Source organism: Electrophorus electricus, chromosome 3 (assembly GCF_041902795.1).
Source record: "Electrophorus electricus isolate QZ-2024a chromosome 3, ASM4190279v1, whole genome shotgun sequence".
NCBI classification, from domain to species: domain Eukaryota; kingdom Metazoa; phylum Chordata; class Actinopteri; order Gymnotiformes; family Gymnotidae; genus Electrophorus; species Electrophorus electricus.
The window spans coordinates 24803100-24823554 of NC_137499.1; the positions used below are offsets into that span (position 1 = coordinate 24803100).

The 20455-nt window shown below is 38.6% G+C and overlaps 4 protein-coding genes across 4 annotated transcripts; 3 read left to right on the forward strand and 1 right to left on the reverse strand.

Moving 5' to 3' along the window:
* Positions 1-690: 690 nt before the first annotated feature.
* LOC145653737 (5-hydroxytryptamine receptor 3A-like) lies at positions 691-4683 on the forward strand. The gene is made up of 9 exons (XM_081707689.1): positions 691-825; positions 1297-1454; positions 1595-1639; positions 1727-1836; positions 2245-2414; positions 2515-2636; positions 3043-3253; positions 3497-3657; positions 4061-4683. The coding sequence occupies exons 1-9, from the start codon at positions 777-779 to the stop codon at positions 4313-4315; spliced, it is 1281 nt and encodes a 426-aa protein (XP_081563815.1). The 5' UTR covers positions 691-776; the 3' UTR covers positions 4316-4683.
* A 3818-nt stretch (positions 4684-8501) lies between these two features.
* On the forward strand, positions 8502-13364 carry LOC145653815 (5-hydroxytryptamine receptor 3A-like). The gene is made up of 9 exons (XM_081708073.1): positions 8502-8556; positions 8767-8912; positions 9032-9076; positions 9157-9263; positions 9481-9650; positions 10956-11065; positions 11393-11600; positions 12167-12331; positions 13085-13364. The coding sequence occupies exons 1-9, from the start codon at positions 8502-8504 to the stop codon at positions 13318-13320; spliced, it is 1242 nt and encodes a 413-aa protein (XP_081564199.1). The 3' UTR covers positions 13321-13364.
* zgc:112148 (Golgi apparatus membrane protein TVP23 homolog B) lies at positions 13202-17828 on the reverse strand. The gene is made up of 8 exons (XM_027000388.3): positions 17586-17828; positions 17221-17291; positions 16800-16944; positions 16023-16112; positions 15520-15645; positions 15232-15360; positions 15086-15113; positions 13202-13866 (listed from the first exon to the last, which is right to left on the reverse strand). Exons 1-7 carry the CDS (start codon positions 17595-17597, stop codon positions 15087-15089), a joined length of 600 nt encoding a protein of 199 aa, XP_026856189.1. The 5' UTR covers positions 17598-17828; the 3' UTR covers positions 13202-13866; position 15086.
* Positions 17829-18603: 775 nt separating this feature from the next.
* On the forward strand, positions 18604-20119 carry amn (amnion associated transmembrane protein). Its single transcript, XM_027000387.3, has one exon. It carries the CDS (start codon positions 18690-18692, stop codon positions 20112-20114), a length of 1425 nt encoding a protein of 474 aa, XP_026856188.2. The 5' UTR covers positions 18604-18689; the 3' UTR covers positions 20115-20119.
* Positions 20120-20455: the final 336 nt, after the last annotated feature.

A 20455-nucleotide genomic window follows, 5' to 3' on the forward strand; every position in this document is an offset into this window, starting at 1 on the left:
TATATATATATATATATATATATATATATATATATATATATATATATATATATATATATATATATATATATATATATAAATACAGTATACTGATAAAATGCCTCTCATCCAGAACAAGACAGAAGCAAAACCAACTGAAGCCAGCTAATCTGGACCAACTGACCCCCATCTATCGATAATAACAAGCATTATACTACAGGTGTGCTGTACTGTGCTCTTTCAATAGCTGAATAATTAAAGCCCACAGAACAATCTGTGGGAAGATGAGAGGGGAATTAATTATTTTCAGATATGATTGCCTTTAGAAGTCCATCCAGGCATGGCCCCATCGCAGGTGAATATGGGTAATTAATGCTGTGTTATGACCATGTGCTCAAACAACAAATGAATGCATTGATGAATTAAAATTTTGATAGCTGAGAACTCCAGACCACAGTCTTTGGTCCATGTTTACATTTGTTTCTGCATGCTGTAAATATGAGCTGTGTATTTTGTTCATCTTACCTCATGCAATCGGTTGATTTCAGAGCTAATAGCGCTGCTTTATTAAGAGCCCTCTGCTGTGGGCCCCCTAGAACGGCTCAGAAGAACCACAACTGAGAAGCAGAGGCTCACCACCAAATCATTAAAGGTTGATTTAGGCTGTTTCATGTTCCCAGTGGAGGGTTTTGATTCTGTACTGCAATCAGACAAGAACAGCAAATTCCTCAAGACTGTCCTCAGGAATAAATACTTTGCCCAGCAGATGCAAACGTTTGTTTTGAGAGAAAGCTGATATGGCATTTTCAGAGAGAATCCTAACATCTTTCTGCTTCCTTTTACTTGGTAAGAAGTTTATGTTACTAACTAAATATTAAGACTTGCTGGTTACATCTTAGCATGGCTCTGGAAGGCTCTATTCATCCTCTAGTTAGCACTCTAATTCAACTCCGTAGCTTATAACAATATGTGCCATGAATGAAGCAGGAATGCTGGCAGCATGAAAACGCTACAGTCTGCTGTGCCGTGGCTCTTTATACATAATGAAAAGGTGTTTCTGATAGCCTTTTTTTAGAAGTACTATCACACACTTCACCATTGACACCTGCAGTGTTCATAATAATCAAAATGATCACAAACACTGTAGGAATTTATTCCACACCATAGTTGTAACCACGCTGCTGAATATGGTTTGCTTTGTTACTGTTCATCTTAACTGGTTTATGCTGAGTCAAGAGTCTTCTAGGGTGACTAAGTTTTCTTATGTGACAAAAAACCTTTGTGGGAATGTTTGCACTGGCTTTACTGGTCTCATAGTGTTGTGGCCTGAGGTCGTGGGATCTCAGGACACCTGTGTTTCACGCCGGTGCCTGGCCAACAAGCTCATCAACATGGAGCTGTTCAGTCCCCCTCAGCCTCCATCATGCCAAGTCAATGTGAACCTCACATCCATCCAGTACGAGACCCTGTCTGTGGTACATATCCATCTTTTTAAAAACAGAACTGTATTTCTTTGCTGCTGAGCATAAGTGATCGTTAATAAGTGAATGGAAGAAGTGGATGAAGGCACATGGCCAAACTGAAACTGCTTTTTTGTTCCTTCCTTTAACCATAGGATACAAAAAATCTGCGTTTCTCGAGTCGCATCGTGATTCAAATGGTAAGGGCTGTTCAGGACTGCAGATGTCTGCATTCAGCAGCAGCTCGATAAGCATTGGACATTCTGTATTGTTGCTGTATTTGACAGGCATGGAGAGACCCAGATCTAGCATGGACAAACAAGCCACAGTACAATTTTTCAGAACTAATGCTACCAGCTGATAAAATCTGGACTCCTGATCTGACAGTAGACAATGCGTGAGTTATCCTCCACTACCAATGTCATTACTCTGGTGTTCTGCTTGGCTTTGATTATAGACATAAGAAAAGGCTAAAGGTACATGAAGAACATAAATACATTAAGAGGGCACTATGTGGATTAATGATATTAGTATAGCTTTAATGGTAGATATGCAATAAAATAACTTTAGACTATTATTACAAAACATGTTTTACAGTTCTTGCATCAAAAGATTAACTTTCACATGAAGGTAAAAATCAGAACTACCAAAATTTAAATAAAATGTGTTCAATATTAATCAGGTGCTTACATAAGATCATTCAATTTTACTTATAGATAATTTTGTGCTTTGCAATTGTTGTATTATCCTAGATGTAATGTTGCTCAGTGTCTGATTAATCTCTTGTCCCCTCCTGCGGGTGTAGAGTGGAGACAGATGTGAAGCCCGTTTCCAGTGACATACTGGTGAAACGTGACGGCACTGTGCTGCATGCCATCCAGCTGTACATCACTGTGGTGTGTGCGCTCAACCTCTTCACCTACCCATTTGTTATGGACTCCTGCCCCGTGGCTCTGAACGGGTGGAGCGAGAGCTGTATGTTATACACTGGTTTGGATTCATTTTCAGTACTTAAAGTTATGTGTATAAAATGTATAGATTATTCATTTGGTCTTTCACATTTGTATGGCTTCAGCTTGTGGCCTGCATTTCCAGTATGGAGAGATATTACCTGTCGGACAAAGTCGAGGGGAGTGGCAAACCATGACTGTTGAGCTCCGTGCAGATGGAGGAGATCAGAACCGCAACTACCTCTCTGTAAATGTGCACATTTACTTTCACGAAAATTAATGTGCCATTAAGTGAAATATGGAATACCATTTAGCAATCACTAGGGTTTGATGTGTACTGTAATGTCTTGGTTTTACTGTCTAGAAAGCTGCCCTGCTGGGTATTAATACTGGAAAAGGGTCCATGGAGATGCACTTGTAATGCACTTATAGGCAAAACATTATCAACAGAATGCCATAATATAGTCACTGGCAAAGCATAACCCCTTGTTCTATCTTCAGCATTGTTTCTTACAAAAGTGCTGGCTATGAGCTGCAGCATCTTTTGGGCTTATAGGTGATCAATACCATTGCAAACTGCAAGTCATTCTTCATAATACTATTATTCTATTATTCCATATTCTGAATGATGCCTTTTTCCTCTCGTCTCCCAGGTTACGATGTATACCAACCCCTTCGACACTATAGTGACACTCCTCCTGCCCAGCTTGCTGATCTTGATTGCTGACCTGGTGAGCTTCGCGCTGCCACTGGACGGGGGGAAACGTAGTTCCTTCAAGATTACACTGGTGCTCAGCTTCACCATGTCCCTCCTCATCCTCACTGAAGACTTGCCCGACACTGGTATCTGCAGCCCTATGATCCGTGAGTAGGGACAGCACCCTGATGAAGATATACATTGGGAAGGGTAAAGGCATACCTCAACCAACAAGTGTCATTGCCATGGCAACACTGCATCGTGCTAAATGTGCTAATTGTCACTTATATCAAACTGAATTTGGAGATTAGCTGGTATGTATCTCAAGAGTAATCCAAAAACTTCCAAAAAAGCTTAACATTTATAAGAAATGTTTATAATAAAATAAACATCTCATTTGTATTCACCAGGCTATCATTTCTGTTTCTGCCTGATTGTGCTGGTGGTGAGTTTGCTGACATCCATGGTGTTGTCACGACTTGCTGCAGATGGCAGCATCCTTCTTTGTCCAGCACCAAAGCCACATGCATCAGACCATGCTGAAGCGAAGAACGACAATGAAAAGGGTAGGATGTGTAACCTCAGCAAATGAAATACAAAGTGTGTACATTACAAACCTTACCTATCACAATCAATTAGATTACCAAATTGTACAGACACACTGTTTTACTATGCTGACAGTTCTACTTTTTGTTAACAGATTGTCCACCACTGATATGCTCACAAAAGTAACTTTTAGACTATTTAAACACTTTCCAAAGAAAAAATATTCTGGGATTGATCAACATACTCACAAGTCAAGGTGTCGAAGAGAGAAATCCTAAAAGTAACAATTATAGAATGGTCAGAATGCTTTTGCCTCAATATATCAGTGATGGACAATCAAAGATGATATTCAACTAAACCTATGTCCTTGGGAATGTGTGAGTGATTTCAAAGTGCTCCAGCACCCTGATTGCTTTCTTTGAACAAACATAGACCTGAAAGGTGTGGCAACAAAGGCTGCTGGAGGGCATACTGAAGACAGGTCAATGCACACAATTGTGGCTTTCCTGCAGAACATGGAGAAGGAGCAAAAGGAGACAAAGAGGAGGCACAACTTTGCAAACCGTTTTGACAAAATCTGCTTCATGGTGTATCTTTTCCTCGATGTTGTTTATATCATGTGTGTAATTGCTATCACCAGAACTGACTTTTGTAAAGTTAACAATCTGGATTTTTGGAACTAATCCATTAATGAGACAACAACCAGGAACAGGAAAATGTCATATATCATCATATATGTAATATATGAATATGAAAATGGTTCCAAATGCATGTTCCATTTGAACATTTAAAGTTTAAATTTTACATTTGGCAGCCTTTGTTAAGATGAGATATCAGTTTGATCATACATGAAAACTATGAGAGAAATAAAACCCTTCAGTTAATTAAAATTATTCAAAAAGAAAAAAGGAAACCCTTTTTGGACAATCCATTTTTTATAATAAACTAACTATCCACTCATTGTCTATAACATCTAACAGAACAAATTTTGTAATTGTCAACTGCATGTTGGGTGTATTGTTATTGTATTGTTAACTGTATAATGAGTACCAGAAAGTAATTTTTGGTGTCCATTTGGACCTTAGTACCATCCAAATAAAACGACAATCAACATGTCTTCCTTCTTAGCTTCCATTTTTTATCTTCGGTTGAATGTTAATTGATTGTCACTATGCTGTAAATAGTATTCGAATTGATACTTCTGAAGCTCTCCTTTTCCTGAATGTGTATTTGTACCCTTCAACCCCAAAGAAGATGAAACATGTTTACTGATTGCATCCATATTTAAACATATCCCTACCTTACATTTCCATAACCCTTACCATAGCATTATGATCTCAATCAATCAGATATAAACTGAAATGAACCTATTTTCATTCAAACTTAATCTAGCAGTCAATTGGCCAATCTCAAAAACTAATTTTTCATTGCATAAAACACAAGACAAATTTTCAACACAGAAACATGTAGGCAGTAGTTCTTAGACAGGATGTTCAGAGCAATGAACATTTAGCTGATGCTTTTACCTAAAGCAACACACAATTATGAATGAATACAACTTGAGCAATTGAGGGTTAAGAGCCTTGCACAACAGCAGCAACTTGGTGGTATGGCTGGAACTGTCAACCTTCTGATTACAAATGAAGCAATTTAACTACTGAGCTACCCTAGTGGATGTTTAAATAATAATATTCATTCCATGGAATTCAAAAGCAGTCCCAAATGAGTTTTTTTTTCCATCTCGGGTTTATTAAAACAGTGTGTTTTAGCACTACTGTCACTTTAAAAAGTTACATTGCAGTGCTGAGCCCCAAACCTTTACATGCCCCTGGTAGCTGCTATGGCAATGCAAACATACATGATATTAATACCCATTAGCAATAAAATACCTTGTCCACTGGAAATTCACAAATACTTAATTCTGGTGGTATTAAATTCTGGGGGTACCTTCTCTTGGTTTCTCCAATGTACAGTTAACTGCATCTCTTGCAAAACATAAAATAGGTTCAGTAAAAGTGATCATTTATTCAGAAATTTAAATCTAACCCAAGTTTCTGTCTCAGTAATCTTCCCTGTTCACCTGTGTCTGCCTTTGTTTTGTCTGTTTTTGTTACGTGCCTGTCTTTTGCCATGTGCTTTTGTAAGGGAGACTTGTCCTTAATGTCAGGCTTCTAAAGAGGTGATGATTCCTCAAGCTCCTGAGCACTGAGATGCTTATTGAGAACAGCAGCATTCAAACAAGACCTCAAGAATCTGGCAACACCAGCTCATCCTTAGATGCTGTAGAGCCTTTAGGTGAATCATGACTTGTTCCACACCATAAAGCTCAGCACAATGGAAAACAACAAGTGGTATTCAATGGTTCTTTGAAGAGACCACAATTCTATCTAGAACCAGGTCTGGCATTAGGTACCTCAGGTCTGGAATTAAGTCAGTCACTTTTAGAGCTGTTATGGTTCCCTATGCACCAAAGGGCAGTCTGATGTAGGCTTGACCATGTGCCTATTTTTTTTAACTTGAAGACAATGTGTGTGTGCATACATGTCTAGTGATGGTTGGTGCTCTGTCCTGGTCTTAACCTCCTCCCCTTCCCCTGCACCCAGTGCAGTCCCCCAGGACTTTCCAATTGAAAGTATGCGGTGTGCAAATTGACTGCTGCTTCTCATTGGTGTGTGATTGTAAATGCTTATATCTGCCTGTAAAGCGTCCTTGAGTTTGAGAAAGACACTATATAAAAGTAACTAATAATAATACTATCCTGGCTTTTGGATAAGTGACAAGCAGATTTAGAGAACCTGGTATTATTATCATGCTTATTACCCACTGCCATGTGTTCTTTGGCAGATAGGAAGAGTGGTGAAGACCAACCCTTGATCTGATTTGTAAGTGAGAGTGGCATCTGACCTGTCAGTAGCTTTAGTCATTTTAGTCATTTTCAGTAATGTTAACCTATCCATGTATGCCTGTTGAGCCACAATGCACTTTTGGGCCTTAAGGACGGCATTTATGTGTTTGTGGTCCAAGTAATGCCTTCTCTTCCCCAGTCCACTACTAAAGCTTTCTTTCAACTCACAGGAACCATGGACATGAATGACTTGTTCAGAATTTGTGCTGACACCAAAATTTCATCCTTAACCGTGTACCTGGTAAAATAACATTCTAGATGTGCTTCCCACAATCCCACTCAGGTATGACCTCCCACTGTGCCACACACCCTTCATAGTGTTTCATGGAGGCCCCTGAGAATTGAATTCATTTTTGGCTGGTAGCAGGGTCTTGTATGAAGAAGGTGGCAGGGTTTTGCATGAAAAAATACAGCCTGTGGTATTCTTGAAAGAGTGCAGTCAAGCAGTCTGGCATTCCATAATGTAAGTAAATATATAAGGGGGAAGTATATAATGGGGATCACAGTGTATGCCTTGGAACTATGTCTGCCATAAAAGTACAACTCTACTAAAGCAATTATTTTTCAGTTTGCATTAAAAAAGAACAATAAGGATCATAAAAAATAAAATAACTGCACTTATCATTTCCCATTTTATTTTATGTGAACAATAGTACAGGGAATATTGTTTTATTGGTGCATTACACTGATTATAATATTCACACAAAGAAAGAGCTGAGAATGTATTCAACAACAGCTTTATTTATATAGCATTTAAAAGACAGCAAGTGTCAAGTGATGCACAATTAGACCAACTAAAATGAGATATTCTCTCAATTTTAGCCTTTGTTCATGTCTTTGGTGTCTGTATTTGGAATCTACAGGCATAAACTGAAACTCTACTTTCTATAAACAAATAGCACTTTAGATACTGGAAGAACAGTAGAAAAAAATAATATGCAAAATCTTGAAGGACTTTTCAATCAGCTGTGTTTGATGACTGAACAATGATACATGATTTAGACCTTTTTCATGGGGAAATGTCGCTGGATTCATTGGGTGGCAATTAACACTTCAGAATGGTCACCCAAAGCACACTGCAAAAGCAACCAAGGTCAAGGGAAACATGGCCAAACTAGCCACTTGATATAGCATTTCACCAAAAGGAGACTGGATTCGAAACCCCACAAAGGCATGTGTAAAATATCAGTTTAGTAGTGACATTGCAGTGAATCTTGATCTGCATGTTTTGTAGCTCTGAATTTTATATTAGTTTCAGACTATTTGATTACTCAAAGTTCATTTTTCCAAACACTATAGTAAAACAGTATAATACCACATATTTAAACTACAACATCAAATAAGTGTAGGCTGCACAAACTGATATCATTGTCAGTAAGTTAAACAATATCATATATCCATGTCAACATCAGCTAAAAAGTGAAATCAATTGGACCAACAGAGAAAGTTTATTTAGTAAATCCATTACCCATCTGTTAAAACAGGCTTCATAATTACAGTATTGTTCCCTGCTATTACCAGCAGAATCCACAGCATGAATGATTGAAAGCACAGATCAAATTGTACTTAGATGAGACTATCCATATGCAGTTTTCTGTCCTGCTTCCTCTGTCCTGAATGGGACAATATAGACTTGGTATACAAACTTATAATGCTTGTAGACATAATGTGATCATGCTTATGCTTACTCATGAGTGCTTTAGCTGCACATTTTGCTTTGCATTTTACGTCATGCACCAGACACATGGGTGAGCCAGTGGTGGTACCTTTTAAAGTTGCCATCCCATGTATGCCCTCTGAAGGCTGAAGAAGTACTGAAGTGCAGCTAAGACAGCTAGGCTTTTGACTAAACACTTCATTTTAATTGGGTAATAAAAAGTAGATTTCAAATATTTTTAATGCTTAATTGAGAACAAATGTATTTATCTAATGGTATTAGAGGGTTTCTGTTTTTAGATAGCGCTATGATACCTACCAGGAAGACTCTGAAGTCACTCCTCATCCTTTCTGTCTCAATAGGTAAGTAGTCAACTTGACTATTCAGTTTATTTCTATATAGCAAATGAGTCTTAAAAGTGTTACTTAAGATTTAGATACAATTTAGCTATACTATACATGATATACATAAATCTTTTGAAAATATTTGTTATTTCATGAGGAACTGCTAATGAACAAATATATAATTGACAAAAACTGTGTTTATATGAATGCTACTGTCTGGTTGCATAGTGTTGGCTGGATCCACAACAGACTGTCTGTCGCGTCGATGCCTAGCTAATCAGTTAATTGCAAAGGAACTATTCAGTCCTCCACAGTCTTCAGACTGTTTCGTCACAGTGAACCTCACATCTATCCAATACCAGACTCTTTCTGTTGTAAGTCTTCACCTATGTTATTCTGACCACAAGTGAACCTTACTGCTTTGAAAGGGAAAAAAAAACCTTTTGATCATACAAAAACTATTATCTTTCTGCAATTTTCCTGCTTTTGCAAGGATACTCAAACTTTGCGATTCTCAAGTCTTATAAAGATCAACATGGTAAGTGTTATACATGTTCATTCACGTTCTGAAACACAACTACACATAGACTGCAGTACATGCTGTACTGTTCCTAACAGGAATGGACTGACCCAGACCTAGCATGGACAGATACACAGTACAACTTTAAAGAAATTATGCTGCCATTTGATACAATTTGGACACCAAATCTGACTGTGGACAATGCGTGAGTTGACCATTAGAATACTTTCAACTTACTTTTACTTTTTTCTCTAGTTTTTTTTGTTGTTGTTGTTAATGTTGGCTTGTTTGTTTTTGCTGTTGTTTATATAAGTGTATAGTTCATGTTTAGTCATGCTAATTTTGTCTTTAATCTGCCGGTTTAATGAAAGGTTGAATGAATTATGATTGGGTCAGGGTTCTAATCTCTCCCCTTTCTGTAGAATTTACATGGTGACGAAGCCTATTTATAATGATGCCCTGGTGAGAAGCGACGGCACTGTGAACTATGCCATTGTTATGTATGTAACAGTGGGGTGTGCAATCAACCTCTTCACCTATCCCTTCATTCAAGATGCATGTCCCGTGGCCGTCGATGGATGGAACCAAAGCTGTAAGAAGCTGAGCTAAATAGTGGAAAGGAGCTTGAGTATGGAAACGCTGCTTTCACCTGTATAGCCAAACAGTTCTGCGCATGTAGAGTAAAATGTTCCAGTGGCATTTCCACATGGGGCAGGTTAAGCACAAAACACTTGCAAATATATTCAGTAGTGTGCTCCTTGGCACACTCAGTGCAGCAGGGTAGGACGTATGTTTTGAGATATGTATTTACTGATTGGTTTTACATTTACATTAATGCATGTTAACTCAATTATGGCATTCTAGCAGACAGGGAGAGATACACTTAAGATTGTGTTAGGGTCAATGAGGGAAATTTTGGTCCTAAATTGTATTTTTTGGCATATTGATACAGTTGTCACTGAGTTTTTTTTTAAAGTTCTGATTTAGCAGCTTAACAGGTGAAAAATGAAACTATACAATTAATCACACAAGTCCATGCTAATTCTGAACAACATGACGTGACTCTGCTAGCCATTTAGCTGTGAGGAAGAAAAGAGCCCGAACTGTTATTCTGACCTTCAAATGGCTGACACAGAAACTCCAGGTGGCACCAATATGGAGGAGTCTCAGACAGTGTTGAGGAGTCTCAGATGAGGTGTCTGGGCTCCCTTATGATGGTGTCAGTGATGAGGGATAATGGTGACTTACTGATATACTGGGCCAATTTCACCACCCTGTGAGGACTTATGAGCTCATATGGTACAGATGCTATATCAGATTGATGAGGAAGCTCTCTAAAGTAAAAACTGTATTCAGGAAGATAATTTAGCTCTTCTTAAAAAATGCATGATGCACTTTCTCCACTAGGGATGTATTGTTTATAGACCAGGAGAGACAACTCAGTCAGAGTCTGGGGAGCTAAAGGTGTAGTGCAATCAACAAACAGCATCCTCACCTATAAGCTCTTTTCCAGATGTGGAGGAGACTGTCTGTGTGTAGCTGTGAAGGCCATGGTACTGGCACTGTGATTTTGATATAAGCAATGGCTAAGCTTCAGTCTTCTTTATATCACCAGTGGACAGAATCTTTCATGTGGTCTTTTACCAGTATAGTACCATATCACAGTACCTATATAGAATCCTTATAACCTTAAAATAATTTAGGACTGCATGATAAGGACAATAATCTGATTATATACCTAAATACTGTTATTTGTTTGAGTGGGTTCACATTTGCATATTGCAATGAGGTTAGTGCAGTAGATATTAATGCAGCATTACCACTGTCCATATAAGAATTGAAACTAAAGTATAGTAAATTAGCAAATATACTGATGTTAATATTTGTGTTGGTTCAGCTTGTGCTCTGAAGCTCCTGTATGGGTCAATAACACCAGTGGGACCTGATCACGGGGAGTGGCAAACTATGTCGGTGGAGCTCCGCGGTGACAACCGTAACTACCTCTATGTAAACACTGTGTTCTATTTTAATGACAGAGACATAATTATAAAATGTTTTAGAAACTTTTAAGCTTTATATACATTAATGGTATTTAGTACAATCAGATGAACTGCAGAGTTAGCTAGCTACATCTGAAACATCTAAAACAGGGATGAGTTTCCTTTTCCTCATTTCAGTTTCTGTTTGGTCGGTTCATCAAATTTCCTGATATTTGCTGACATATTTCAGAGTAATTTCATTCTCCTGACCTGAATTTGTGTCCTGAATGAATTAATATCTTTGTCTGTCTTGGTAGATGGCTTAACCCCAAATCCTCACTGAACTTTCCCATAGATCACTGTGGCCAACAACCCGTTTACCGTGATGGTGTCACTGGTCCTGCCCAGTGCGCTGATCATGATTGCTGACCTGGTGAGCTTCGCTCTGCCACTGGATGGTGAACGCAACGCTTTCAAGATCAAGCTGGTGTTTAGCTTCACCATGTTTCTGCTCATGCTCAGCAAGCAGCTCCCTGGAGCTGGGCCCTGCAGCCCTCTGATCTGTGAGTGGGCTCTCTTAACCTTATCTCCCTTAACTCATCTCCCTTAACCCTAGCTCCCTTATCTCTACTCCCTTAACCCTAGCTCCCTTAAACCTAGCTCCCTTAACTCACCTCTCTTAACCCTAGCTCCCATTACCTTATCTCTCTTAACTCAGCTCCCTTAACCCTAGTTCCCTTAACCCTATCTCCCTCAACTCCATTCACCCTAGCTCCCACATTCAACTCCCTCAACCCTAGCTCTCTTAGGGAAAGAGATCACATGATCCATGAGTGGGGTTCCTTTAACCCTAGGTCCCCTAGGGAAACAAAAATTTTGATCACAAAATCCACATTAGATTCTGCCACGTAAACATACTCAGTATACTGTCGGACTTTAATGTTATGGTTTTGTTGTAGCTTTTACTACACAGGTTGAGACATTTCTGAATGACACAAAGATTTATTTTTTATTTTAGTTGAGTAGCAGGTTGATGTGTGTTTGATTCAGAACTAGAGGCTTAATGGAATATCCCCACTGATTCTGTTTTACATTTTGTTGAAAATGTATACCTTTTTCTTTTTTTGAGATTACCACTTTTGCTTCTGCCTGATTGTACTGGTGGTGAGTCTGCTGATATCCATGAAATTGACATGGCTGGCTAAAAATGGCAGTCTGTGGCCGAGCTGCCTCCAAAGGCTCCGTGCGTTAGACACACCCAAAGCTCGACAGGATGGCAGGACAGAGAAAAAAGGTAGTCAGGCCTTGTCTAGAAATTTATAAAGTAAAACACATATAAAGTGCATTGTTTTTTTTTCTTTTTGTCAGGTCATTGTATGAGGCTTTCGTTCTGTTGAAGAACAAGAGAGAACATGAATTTTCTGAAATGCAGTTATATCCATTATTCAGGGTGAGGAAGGGCAGAATCAGATAATGGAGTCCACACTGCTGGGAGAAAAGGGGGTTGTAGGAAATTTAGACTGCATAATTGAAATGAGACATATTGTTATTGTCACTCAAGAAGGTGAATATGTGTTCTGACTGCTGTATCATATAGATGGCTTTTTAGTCTGGTGGTCAGAGCACATGTTCCGTACCTGAAAGACGCAGGTTTGAGATGGGGTGTGGTTGCTGCCCTTTGGTACACATACCTAACTCTGAAAACATCCCAAAGTTCCCACACCAGGCTCAGTTTTATAGAGGCTGGTGTGGTGCTATAGAGAGTCAAAGGTTAAAGCAAAAATTAACTTTGACAGTATAACTTGTGAAAAACAACTAAGCATACTTTTTCTTGCCATAGCTGGTATGACTAAATTGTCAGCAACCAAAAAGAAGCAACTGGTTATGCAACAGTAGGAAACACTCTGGGTCAAATAAAAAAGATTCAGTTAATTATTTGGAGCATCTATTGCTCTTTCTGGGAGTTGTGATTTTGCAAACTATGACTTGTAAAGAAATCTAATGAAAACCCAAGCTGATACCAACTACTCTATGTGAACAGACCCAGACTGGGACATAAAATCTATAGAGCTGACTACAGCAGAGGAGTCCCTCCATAAAATTTCAAGTTTTGTGAAGAGCATGGACAAAGACGCGAGGGAGAAGCAGAGAAGACACAACTATGCAAAGTCCTGGGATAAAATATATTTCTGGTCATACTTGAGCCTGGACATAATTTACAGCTTAAGTGTCCTTGGTCTCACCAAAACAGAGTACTGCAAGACTAATAATCTGAACTTTTAAGAAGATGACAAAGAGTAAGTTGTTCTTTTTCGGCCTTAGCCATTGCCAGTTAAAAACAAACGCATACACATATTCATAAATCTTCAGTGAGGGTTAAGACACGGTTCAATAAATATCATTTTATAAATTATTTTTATATCATGTCTATTTTTGTTTTATTTCACATTTACATGGATGTATGGAAAACGGGCATAATGTTCTAAACTGATTTAAAGATTTTTTGCACAAATGATCTCTCAAACTCATTTTAGTCGATCACAGGGGTGTAAGTGTGCGCATTAATAGCCCAATGCCATTTACATTTACAGCATTTGGAAGATGCTCTTTCCAGACCAACTTACATATTAATCTTGATAATAGTATGTGTGCTCCCTAGGAATCCAACTCAAAACCTTGCTGTTTCTAGCATTTTGCTGTCTCCCTTCCCCTGTCTCTCCCACAGCCTGTCTCCCTCCCCAATCCTGATTCTAGTTCTCGGTTGTGTTGTGTGCGTAGATTTGTCTTCCTGCTGGAGTACACCAGCACAGAGCTCCAGTACCAAGTTCTCTGCGGTGAGAATGAAAAATGATATAATTAGTATATATAATTGCATTATTTATGGAAACATCTGATGCAACTGAATGACTGGTGTGTTCTGTCCTAACCAGTAAGTCAGAGGTAGTCCTACTGCTTCCAAACCAGATAGTTAATGACTGTAGTCATTTAATTCATCAGGTTTTTATTATTTTTATTTATGATTGCCTCTAAAGCCAGAGAGAAATCAAATGGCCAAATTATGGACTCCAGAGGTACAAAACCAGGGTTTTGAGTGATTCAGACAATACCTTTATCAGCCCATGAAACTAGCTTAACTGACCCAGGCAACTTGATAATATAAAACGACCAAATCCAGACATGTCGACGTCTGATCTAATTCTGTTTGATCTGTTTTACAGTCTCAGTATGTTGGTGCATGATGAAAAAGTTCAATGCATTTGCCAAAACATGAGAGGATTGATGTTTGTGAAACACAATTTTTATAAAAATTTGACTCATTATTTTCAAATAAAGTGGTAGCAAGTAGAAGACAAGACAATCCCAATGACACTGACGCTTAGAAATTTTATATTGACCAGTGCCACATTAACAATTGTATCTAACAATACCAACTTATCCGATCATTCTTCTGCTATAAGCTTAAGTTTCTAATTAGTTAGCAGTTGAGAGATACCCAAGAAATGAGGTCTTGGCTAACTGGAACTTTGTATATGACAACAGCGATACCTGTTGGTCAAAAAATCTCGGCTACGCTGAACGTGGCCAGTGGAGATTTTTATTATTGCACCTTATAACAAAGAATGATTAAATAAAATGCTTTAAACATTTTTATTACAAAAACGAATCCCCATATATTATTCACATTTCTTTCATCTACTCTTAAGCGATAAATGAACATCAGAGGCCACTAAAAGAACAATTTTCATTCGTCCAAAGGCCCATATATAAATCTAACATCAAAACGTATATAACAATACATTCTTTTTATTTTACAATATATTGGCAACATGTTATATATTTAGGAATTTGAAAATTAATTTTAGAAAACTGATGGAAACCCCACAGACAGTTTTAAATAAGAAGGTCAAAGCCCACATTCATTTTTTCAGAGGAAGAAGAAGAACAAAACAAACAAATGCAAGAGGAGGTGAGTGTCCCACTGAATGTGATTTTAAGAAAATAAGTTAAGACATTTGCAGCACCAACATAATGGATCTTTTGTAGGCACCTTAGGGTCTTTGTGAATTGTTCATTGCCTGTGAAAAAATGCAAATAACATCCATGAAATCAGTTTATGTTCATATTTCCTGTGAATTAAGTAAGATTTAATCTTATGAAACAACAAATTTAAATCTCATGAAACAACTTGTCCACCTGCTTAAAGAGCTGAAGGCCAAAATAGTTGGTTGCCATGGTTTTCAGATTGCTTCCACCCCCCACTTTGCAACGGACATACCCATAGAGGTTAGCCCACTGTAATACCAGTCCCATAATCACCACCACCTGCACAAACAAACAAAAAAGACAAAATAGAAACTCAGCAGACAGTTGCAGTAGAATAAACACTCTCAAGAATGAGACAAAAAACTTGACTGCTGCTCATGAAAAAAGCTAATGAAAGCTCATTAGATTTATGAAATTCATTCGACTTCATGAACTCACCAACCACTTGACGTTGAAGGAAATGAGAGCAAAGAACACAAAGAATACCCATAAGACTGGGCACATGACCAAACCCAGCCAGAACACTCGGACCTCTGAACTCGAGGTCTCTTTTTTACTGCTTTCCTAAAGAAGGAAATAAAGAGAATGGGTTTTTTCCCCCAAAGCAAGCAGCTGTCTTATGTTGTGTAACATAGTCTTTGCAAATTAAACCAATAGCTATGTGATGGAGACACTCAGGAGGTGAAATGGTGCACTAGCTGTTGTGCCAGAGAGCTGACTCTTTGGTCTGGGGGTCAGAGCACACATCGGTCTCCTGCAAGTGTGAAAGCATGTGTGGTTGCTCCCCTCAGTTTTCGCTACAGGCTAATCTTTTCTCAATTTTGTTTGTGCACAGTAAAGGCCTCAGAACATGTTGTAAGGTTTAGTTTGCACATGGGAAACATTCCAAAAAGGACAGAAATGACGTTGATGATGATGACGACTTTGATGCATTCACTGACCTTTCTAGACTCAAACACCCAGTGGCTCTTCCCATTGTCATCAACTTGGTTCCACCACCTCAATCCCACCAGAAGCCTTCCAGTAACATTCTGATATAGGGCACATATAAGATAAAAGCCTAACTAACATGTAACACAGTAAAGTTCTATTTTGTAATATGTTACATGAATGTAACACATGACATAAAATGAGTTATAATTAGTAATATCAATGTAACATAACACTAATAATAATTAGCAGGATGATATAACAATGTAACATGACATAATACTAGATTAGTCCAATGATATCTAAATGTATCGTGACAAAATGTGATGTTATATGCAACAATTGTAAGCTGGAACTATACATTGTGTACATACATTTATACATATACATATATACACATTGTACATTGTGTATATAAACATATTATACATATATTGTACATACATTGTTAATATATTTTGTGTGTGTGTATAGATAGATAGATAGATAGATAGATAGATAGATAGATAGATAGATAGATATTTCCCTATACACCCTTGTTTTTTTTCTCCTCAGTTTGGACAGAGCACTCTCAAACCATTTCACTGCGAGTTATACTGTGTATGACTATGTATGTGCCAAATAAACCAAACTTGAAAACTTGAAACTTGAAACATGTGACTTTGTCTGAGCGAATGGTCTGTGTGATATTTTTCAGCAAATGTATAAATAGCTCATCAAATGTATTCTTAAAATGCACCAACATCATCTGTAGCATTCAGTGTTATTCAGAGAAAGCGTCTATGTACCTTAACTGCCCAGAAATCACAGGAGAGAAGGAGTATGATGGTAACCATGCTGGCAATGAAACTGCTGCTAATACGCTCACACAGCAGGTACACGACGATAGCACTTATTCGAAAGAACAGGTGGAAGAAAGTGGCCACAGGGTGTCTAGGAGAACATTAAATCAGACAATCAGTGATGACCTGGGATATCAGTAATCTAATATTCCAAACGAAGAGACCTAAGCAGCATGTAGCGTTAACGTATTTCGTGTAATACAGAACTTTTAGCCTGCTAATATGTAGTAGAGAGATGTGTTTTATGTCACATCGGGAAAACCTCATAACCCACAGCGACAGGAAAGCAGACGTGGATATATTTTTAAAATAATACCACCGAGAAATTCACACAAACTATAGTATAAACTTTATTTTTAAAACTCACTGGATTTTTAACTTGTTCTTTCTGAGTGCAGTGTCATCCTCATCGAACAGTGGCACGTCGCCTTGTGAATCCTGTCAACATCAGCCCGATGACTTTAAGCAAGCTTTATCAGGAGTATCAAGCTTTATATTTTAGTAGTAACGCAAGTGAAGGTGTTTTTTTTTTTACATTGCAGGGTACGGTAGCGTTAAATTAGCGTAATTCCTCACATTAGCTGGTCATGTCCTATTCCCTGCTGTGCCTTGCTGCATTACATGGTGTAACTGTTATTGTAAACTGAAAAAGCTTAATGGGAGATAAATACATTTTTTAAATGAATATCTAGCTACCAATTTTAATATGAAATGTATATCTATCTTACTTACCTGTCTCAACATTTCGAAGTTTCTTTTACTTCCTGGTGACGTGTATGTAAACAAAGGTATCCATAGATTTGCCCAACGGACCTCCTGGGGCAAATAGAAAATCTGATGTTAACATGGAATGATGTGAAAAGAAATGTAAAAAAAAAAAAAAAAAAAAAAAGGGCTGGTCAGCGAATGATTTTCTAATACCCCTGTTTAGAGGTCTCTGGTGTTATCAGAGCCTGTTTACGATGGGAATACCCACTTCCTATTCCTCCCGTTACGTCAAAAACCGACAGAGGGCGAACGCGAGATTTCCCGGTGAATGTGGGTGGAATGGAGTTAAATGGCTAAGTCATCTATTCAGCTATGTGCACTTTTCACAGATTAATTGAAGAAAAAAAAATGTATTTATCAAAATCAAAATGCCATGTTTATTTAGGCCTAATTATTAACCCTTTCATATTCTAGGCTACGTGCTCTTTTTTATAGTACAGTGGTTCGCACCGTGAACTTACATGTTTGACATATAATACATTAAATAACACTTAAAGCTCTAAATACAGCTGATCCTTACATTTATTCTGAACAAATTCTTCATTCTTATCGGGAATCACCAAATGCTGTGGTCTGATTTGTGTATATTACATCATAATAAATAGAGTGGGAAAGAAGGGTTTTTGGTTAGAATCTTGTGCAAATGGGATGTTTCTGAGATCCACCTTTCTCCTTAAATTTTTTCCAGGTTTTCAATATTCTGTGAGAGCCCCATAAACACAGAACTTATAAAACACAGAACTTATATTTAAAGATATTTACATTTTGTTACTTCCTTGCTAAATATAGTGTTCCAAATAGTTAGAGACCAGTGTGAAGAAGTGAGTTTCCAATTTCTTGCAATCCCAGTGTGCAAGGGGTGTGGTTTTAGGAGAGACAGGATAAACCTGTTTTCCAGAACATGCAGTGCTTTGTGGCATGTTTGGAGCTGTGGTAAATATTTGACTGACAAAATGGCTGTTATGAATTCTCATTAACAAAACTTTTAGTGTTTCATGTGATAGTCACATTCTTACTCACAGTCCAAAGGTCATTCTTATTACTTTCTATCCTATTTCACCATCTCTCATGATGGCAATCACAGAAGACGTCTTTCTTTTCCTCTGTATTCTCAGCTCTGCATGTGCGCTATACAAACAATGGGTCTCAGACACTAACTTTGAAAATGCAACAAACTGGGACAAAGATTTAGTGCCTTGCGGGAGTGACCAAGTGGAGTTTCCAGAACAGACCAAAGTAGCTGTGTATGTGGGGGCAGCTCATGCACTTTCCGGAATGATCCTGCCTATGGATGGAGAGTTTATCCTAGCCTCAAGAGCTGGTTTTTCCATCACAGAAGGTCATGATCCTGCTTGTGGTGAAGGTGTCATCACACAGTTCAAAGACCATAACTCTCTGAAGTGGTTCGACCCAGCTCTGTGGAAGGCGGCAGCTTCTTTAGATGACCTGCACAGAGGCTCATATCTCTTCTTCGTCCATGAGGAGAGTGTTCCTTGTCAGCATGACGATGCAGTGTTCCGGGATGCCTCGTCTTTCCGTGTGGACATATCGGCGAATGGAGGCAGTGTACTTGTCAAGAGTGTATCGATTTTGGGCCAGACTTTCAGCAACAACTTTGACTTTTCTCATTACATGGCATCAAGTCTGGGTAAACTTCAGTTCCATGGATCCTCCTCACTCAGAGTTGATGGGTCAGCCTGCAATGACCCCACGGGGTGCCCGTGCGGAAATTCGGCCAACCGTGATTGGATCTGTGCAAATATAGAGTGTTCCCAGCTCGACTGCAAGAAACCCCTGCATCCAGTGGGCCACTGTTGCGATGTCTGTGGTGCCATCGTGACCATTCAGTTCTCTGCCAACTTCAACCTTGAATCATATCGCCAACACATGCAGAATCTCTTCCTCAGCCTGCCCAATTACAGGTCTCTCCAGATGGCTTTGTCAAAGGTGTCAAAAACACACAGACTGCTGGGAGTCATTCCTTATGAGACTACTCATGAAATCCAGGTGGTTCTCCAGGACCAGAATGCAGGTCCAGCATCTGGCATGTTAGCGGAGGCTCTTGCCCGTGAGGTACTGAAAGACGCCAGCGCCCATGGTTCTGAGCTGGGCATTGACCGTGCAGAATTCCATGCCTCTTCAGGGGCAAGTAGTAGTGATGTGTCTGCAGCGATAGCTGGAAATGTGGCAGCGGGTGTGCTGGGCACTTTGGCTGTGCTGGCTTTCATTGTCCTCATGGTAGTTCTGCATCGGCGAGGTAGGCTCAGCATGCCACATTTGCCCTCTCTCAGAAGACGGAGGAAGGATGGTGAGATTGGAGAACCAGGTGGGCCCATAGACCATGGCTTTGACAATCCCATGTTTGAGAAGACAAACATGATACCTGATGTACCTGGGCTATATGGAGTAGAGAGTCTGAATACCATTACTTTAACACAGTCAGGTGTGCATTTCATAAATCCTGTGTATGATGAAACTGATTTCAGTGCATGAGATGTACACAATCTTTCTACCAGTAATTTGATTATAGAATAATCACCTTTGAAATAGTTTATTGAAAGCATGACTTTAGTTGTTGACATGACAAACAAAACAGTTATGAATGCACACTCATTTATCTCAGTGATGTAATGTCAAGATAATGATGAAAATGGCATCTGATTTTAAAAAATGTTAATAGATTTTTAAAAATTATTTCACATCAAATAGAATTCAAAATGAGGTCATCTTTGGCTCATTAATGCATACATGACACTGTAGGGCAATGTTGTTAGTTTTCATTAAAAAAGTATTTGCTCTTAAAGAGGCTATGAAACTCTAAATTGTAATGTTCT

Bases quoted from the DNA above. Each gene is read 5' to 3' on its own strand.
- LOC145653737 (XM_081707689.1), top strand. From the start codon at position 777: ATGGCATTTTCAGAGAGAATCCTAACATCTTTCTGCTTCCTTTTACTT. The intron at 2,415-2,514 runs GTATGTTATACA...GTATGGCTTCAG, and splicing joins GAACGGGTGGAGCGAGAGCT to CTTGTGGCCTGCATTTCCAG. The intron at 2,637-3,042 runs GTAAATGTGCAC...CTCGTCTCCCAG, and splicing joins AGAACCGCAACTACCTCTCT to GTTACGATGTATACCAACCC.
- amn (XM_027000387.3), top strand. From the start codon at position 18,690: ATGATGGCAATCACAGAAGACGTCTTTCTTTTCCTCTGTATTCTCAGC.
- LOC145653815 (XM_081708073.1), top strand. From the start codon at position 8,502: ATGATACCTACCAGGAAGACTCTGAAGTCACTCCTCATCCTTTCTGTC. The intron at 11,601-12,166 runs GTGAGTGGGCTC...TCTTTTTTTGAG, and splicing joins GCCCTGCAGCCCTCTGATCT to ATTACCACTTTTGCTTCTGC. The intron at 12,332-13,084 runs GTAGTCAGGCCT...GAACAGACCCAG, and splicing joins TGGCAGGACAGAGAAAAAAG to ACTGGGACATAAAATCTATA.
- zgc:112148 (XM_027000388.3), bottom strand. The intron at 16,945-17,220 runs GTGAGTTTTAAA...ATGTTCTCCTAG, and splicing joins AAGAACAAGTTAAAAATCCA to ACACCCTGTGGCCACTTTCT. The intron at 15,361-15,519 runs GTGAGTTCATGA...TTGTTTGTGCAG, and splicing joins CCTTCAACGTCAAGTGGTTG to GTGGTGGTGATTATGGGACT.